Here is a 6,000-nt window from a genome sequence, read left to right as displayed (position 1 = left end):
CTCGACGATATTCTTTCGCGGTTCGCCGACCGTCCAGGAGACGAGAATTGGGTCGCACGTGGAGAGGGTCTGCTTGCCGGCAGGATGAGCAGGTCGCAGTTAATTGGGTCATCGTCACGTCGCGTTTAACGAATGTTTAATTTGTCTCGTTACGAAGTCGGCTCCGTGATTAATTTCGATTAACTACGCTGTCAGGTTCCTGCGTCCTGGTTGCACCCTTAACCTTGTCCATGATTCGTTGATGACTCTCGTTACGAATATCAGAGATCTAACTAATATTTTTTAGGCTGTTCTGTACTTTCAACCTAGTGTAGCTAGCATTTTATTGATCGAGGAGTGTTCATTTTAATATTGGAAATATTAAAATTAATAATTGGTACAAAATATGATTGTTCAATTTTAATATAATGGCGTGTTAATTAAATCTAGCAATACAGCGTCGAACAGATAGAATAAAATTTGACAAAATTAGTTTATGGATTTTATCGTACATCGTTTCAATTATTTTCGTAGATCTCTCGGTGCCTACGTGTCCTGCACACTTTAATTACACTTTCTCGAATTCTAAAGTGGTCCGACCATATGTCACTTGATAATTTACTACCTCATGTCTTTCTTCATCCCATAGCTCCGACACGCTGTGTGATTTTGAATTTCGTCAGAATGCAATTTTTAGGCAATAAGCAAGAACGACCATGGGACCAGCAACGCGTAAAAAAAAAGTGGACAGACAAAAATTGCCTACCATTTGTTCTGTTGGAACGGCACAGTAAAAAAAAAAAAAAAAGATGAAAACAGGAAACAACTGAATTTACTTTTTCAACGTTAAACTGAAAGTGGGAAGAGAGACACGAAAGAGATTCGTTTCGATGATTTCGATTTCCACATTGAAACGAAGACTCGTGATAATATATAATTAAAGGCAGAGGCACTGACAGATTTTCAACGAGAACCATCAATATTGAGTCGAGAATGATCAATATGGTCAATGTCGGTGAAAAATTCAATGACTTTAAAATTTTTCGCTTAACAAATAATTTCCCATCGTACGTTAAATACGTTGTTCCTAATTTATATTGTATTTTCGTTCGAATGAATTTCCTCTACTTTTCTATTCCATAGTTTTATTTTGTACAGAATAAAACAGTGATATTGTTTGAAATTAGATTCGTTTCGTAGCTTAAGTGATATGAAATCGTTTCTTTCTCTGTTCTGTTATTTTTACCTGTTTCTTTTCCCAATTTCATGACCGGATTTTATCAAGTTTCACCGGACTGCAGATATTAAATTCCGCGTACGACCGAAGTCTCTGGAATTTCGACTTTTCAACCGGCGGCCATAAAATTGTTAACGAATTTTGCTACGTTTTGCGCGACATTCTTTCTCGGTTTGTCAAGCGATCATTTTTGATTTTTATCATTTCAATCGTTTTTACAAAATAGAAATAGATTTCAACGATTTTTGTGCACGAAGAATATGTGTTTGCCTGTGTAATATTTAGCTACGGTTTAGGAATATAACATTCTCTCTTCATAATTTTGTACCTTGCATATTTTAATAAATTCTCATAATCACTTTTTAATGGACAATCTTATAATTCCTCTTCTCTGGTAAGCTTTCAGCTAAATTTCACTTATAATAAATATTCTTCTAACGGCAATCGTTTTCGCGAAATGGAACACGCTCGCGTTTAATTTCTTAAACCTTTTACTCACCTCTGCAGGAAAAGCGTAGTTGTTAATGCGATGCTCCGATCCGTAATCGTTATCCATTCCATAGTGTATGTAGATCTCCTCGAATTGATAATGATAGGCGAGTGGGCCACCTGTTATATTGACTCGCACTTTCGCTTCCCGATCCGCTCTGAATACCAGGAACTGACCGGTGTTGTATAAATGCCCGGAAACCTGAAAACGAAATCAATTCGAAATCTTACTCGTTGGCGTAATCGATCTACCATTCTATCATTATCCAACTTGTTAAAGTTCTACTTTAAACCGGATTAAATGTGAAAAAGTCTTGTCTCGACTAGAATGGTCTTATAATGGCAATTCATTATATTTCCAATAAATATTTTAAAATATTCCATTTCTGAAATTCCAAATTTCAAATATGATTCAAACGGAATTTAAATAATTACAAACGAACAAAAATGGAAAAAACTAAAGCTACTGTAAACGAATCTGTATGATAAATTATCATCGTTAATTATTCATACTATGAATTTATTAAAACGTATTAGGCAGAAAATTATTCAAAAAATGATTATGCTGTGTAGATATAAAGTAACATCAACGTAGTTATATCCACAACGTAAAATTAACATAACATTTTTGTAATCTAGTTGTATCTATAGCGTAAAATAAACGCAAAACGACGGATTTTATCAAGCAGGAAAAGCAAACACGGTTCCTGACAAATGAAAATATACTAAAACCGTTGGAAATGATAGTCGCGTTTGCCATCGATCGAAATCTCGAAAAGGAACGTTTCTTCCATCACTTTCATAACTTTACTGCCTGATAAATTTCTTGTAACTTCGATTTTCCCTCTCTCGTTTCCATATTGTCGACTGGAAACTTCCCCACTCCGCAGCCACAGTTCTCTCGCCCCGTTCCATTTGCTTTTCAACCTAAATATTTTCTACAGTTTGAAATTCGATAAATCCATTTCCACAAGGATACGGTAATTTACGTAAATTTCCATGAAAAATTCCTCACGATATTTTAACGGAAAATATAAGTATAAACGTCAAACGAGCACGTTTCCTCTTTCTTCCTGGTTTCGCGTTTTAAACCGTAATTACGAATGGCGTTTTCCTTTCATCGAAACTGAATAAAAGTCGCGATGGTAACGCGATGAAAAACCGGGGGCCCGAAGAATACGCCACAGAGGAAAACACGATCCGACGCGAGATGTATAATTAAAATGGCGTAACTCCATTAAGTCCCGCACGAAACGCAATTATCCCATATTACGCGTGCCGCGCAAATCATTTTCATTTAAATCACCGCTACTCCGGGGGAAATTTTCAATCCAGCCGGCGTCCATTGAATTACTAATCGGCGATCTGCGTAAAATTTCGACCAGCTTGTAGCGGATGTGTTCTACAATTCAAGCAAGAATTAACGACCGATTAAACTGTCTTCAATAAACCTTCTTCGATCGGTTTTGTCCAGCACGCTTTAACGCCCGAAACCGTTCATCATGACTCTACTAATTGTTGCATCGATAACTGCTGCTCTCTCATCATTTGTTTATTGATATCTGGTCATTGTGTTTCTGTGGTACTGACACACCATATAGAATTATTTTCCTGTGTGCTTTGTTTCGTGTAACCTTTATCTAAAGACAATGATGCTTTCATATTAGGATAACATGAGATATATGTCAAATTTATTTATTTTGTTTTCATGCTATCAATGTACGCCAAACAAGTGCATTTCCTCTTCCTGGTTCCGTGTTATAAAACCGCAATTACGATTTGCGTTTACCTTTCATCGAAATTGAATAAATGTTATCGAATAATTGTTTAAATATAATTAAACAATTATATTTCGTATGATCGTGTATTTAATTGGTTGCAATAGTTTTTATAAAATGACTTGTTTGAGAATGATGTAGGCAATGCAAGTTGTCATATCACGATACGAGATATACATATGTCAAATATTATTTGAGCACGCTTTGAACGGAAAATAAAGAAATAGAAAGCTTTGTATCTGTTTCAATAAAATCTCTTTTATCAAGATCACTTGTAGACAGCGTATCGAATTCGCCTTTTTCTTTGTCATTATATAGAAACAAAAATATGGTTTATTTCAAAAACATAATCTAACTTTATATAAATCTCTCTAGATTTCTAGGAAGCATAATAATTAATTTTCATGCAAGGATATTAAAGATTTATAGAGAAAAATTACAGGATGATTATATGCAAGATAAACGAAGAATACATGTGTGATATGGAGCAAAGCAGTGGAAGTAGTAATGAACCGTCTTTAGCCAGACATATTACTGTGAATTCATTATGCATGGACGTTTCATTCTGAAAATCATTTCAATAGTCCTTTTATTTCTTACGCGTGCATGTATCTTAAAATTTATTACAAATAAATAACATTGTGGAATTAATGTGATCTTTCATTATAATCGTACAACACAATCAAAGTACCGTAAATATAATCGCTCTACATCAGCTATGTATGTATATGGTTGTTATTTTATTGAACAATTTAATTTATAATGATAAATTAATATTAATTTATAATTTATAATTTGTATTAAACACATGATAAAATATTCATTACGAAATATTAATAAAATAGCAAATATAAAGTATTAATTTATGTAAAATATTGTAATGTCCAATGTAAAAGCGTTCCATAACAAGGCTCCATAAATTTTCATTTACAAATTTAATGTCGCTTCCCTTCCAAATTATTTACCATGTAAATTCGTTTTACAATATTCATTAAAATTCTCAATAAATTATCTTCTCTTATTTATCTACCATTTCCCTTGACACTTCTCAAACTATTTACTCACCACAAACGTATTGTCATTTCCTATCTAAATTATTTACTATACACATTCATACTACAGTTTCATTAAAAATTCTCCAATTATTTTCCTACATGAATTCCTTACAATTTTTCCTGAAAATTCTTAAGCTATTTTCCCCAAAATGAAAAGAAAACATATTGTCACCTCTTCCCAATGATTCTCCCGTAATTCCTAATGATAATTGTACTTCATTGGGAGATCTTTTTTTGTCAAAACGACGCTCGGAAGAAAAGTTGTAGAAGTTACAGATTTTACCAAGATCGCCAAGATGTTAACTGATACCACGAATACATATGCGCAACAGAGGCGAGAGGAGAAAGGGAAGAGTTCTTTGTAACGAAGTTAATGAAGCGGCCTTTTATACACCGGCGTTACTTCGCGGTGTTTCGCAGTTTCGAAGCCGCGTACAAAGCGTTAATTTCGCGTCGGGTTCGTAAGACCGGCAGATGAGCCCTGTGCACGGTCAAGGCTTTACTAAATTTCCTCCCTCCCAAATTCCTAAATTACCTCCCACGCGACTCTATCTTGAACTCTGTGGCTCTCATCTTCGGTCTTTTCCACCACGAGAACGTTTCCCTTGCTGGCGACCTTCTAATTAGTACGCCATCAGCAAAACGAAACGTTGGTCGAATTCTCAGATCTGTGAAATCACGTGTAATTCTCATCTCGTTCTTGTTAATAGTCGTGTGCCGAATATACATACGTGAGCCGAAACGATGGAAAATAACATAGTGGAGTCTTGTGAGGCATTTCGTTTCAGTTTCATTATTCGTTATCTATTATATAGATCAAATATAGATTCGATTCCTTTATTCATTAAGAATAATACCATGTGGATTAAACATAGATTAAATATTCGGTTTCTCTATTCATTAAATGCTACTGATCAAAGTACAGATTATTTAATAAAGTAGTCTCTGTTCTTTTTCTTTTTTCTCAAAGAAATTTCAGACAAAAATAGAAAAGTATTAACATGGACTACGTTTAGGTACAAGATAATTCTGGATTGTGTTTACGGTTATAATTAGATAGCTGAGTTTTACGTATTCATGTGAAACGTAATGCCGAATCTTTTGATTATTTTTAAATACCCAATCGTACCTTTCTAATGTTATACCAATCTCGAACAAAATATGAGAAAATTCTCATTGGCACGCGTGACTTCTCGTCTCAATCTTACGTTAAACGTCCTCTTCCAACGTTACAGAACGTTTTCCTTTGCTGGAACGAGAGATCCAGGTTAGATTGAAACATAAAAATCCGAAGATTACAGTAGTTTCAAAGATACAGAGATACGTAGATTGTGTGAAACGATTTATTCAAGTCAGAGAAATGTCATATCTTTCTCTAAAATCCCCATCTCAATTAACCACGACACAGCTACGTTATACCAGTTCCATAAATCAAACTTAATCGAGTGAAACGTTCTTCAAA

At 34.5% G+C, this 6,000-nt stretch overlaps 1 protein-coding gene across 1 annotated transcript in view; it reads right to left on the bottom strand.

Moving 5' to 3' along the window:
• Window positions 1-1,715: 1,715 nt before the first annotated feature.
• LOC117231381 (carbonic anhydrase-related protein 10-like) overlaps window positions 1,716-6,000 on the bottom strand; it is a gene marked incomplete at its 3' end in the record, with an annotated part of 173,543 nt that continues 169,258 nt past the window's right edge. The window contains exon 4 of the mRNA XM_033489770.1: window positions 1,716-1,907. Within this exon, the coding sequence (XP_033345661.1) occupies window positions 1,716-1,907 (192 nt within the window). The remainder of the gene's footprint in view (window positions 1,908-6,000) is intronic.

The sequence above is a fragment of the Bombus vosnesenskii genome, unplaced genomic scaffold, assembly GCF_011952255.1.
Source record: "Bombus vosnesenskii isolate JDL3184/JDL3185 unplaced genomic scaffold, Bvos_JDL3184-5_v1.1 scf7180000013272, whole genome shotgun sequence".
In the NCBI taxonomy this organism is placed as follows: Eukaryota; Metazoa; Arthropoda; class Insecta; order Hymenoptera; family Apidae; genus Bombus; species Bombus vosnesenskii.
Note: the sequence above shows the minus strand (reverse complement) of the source record. Positions and strands in the feature narration are given on the sequence as shown.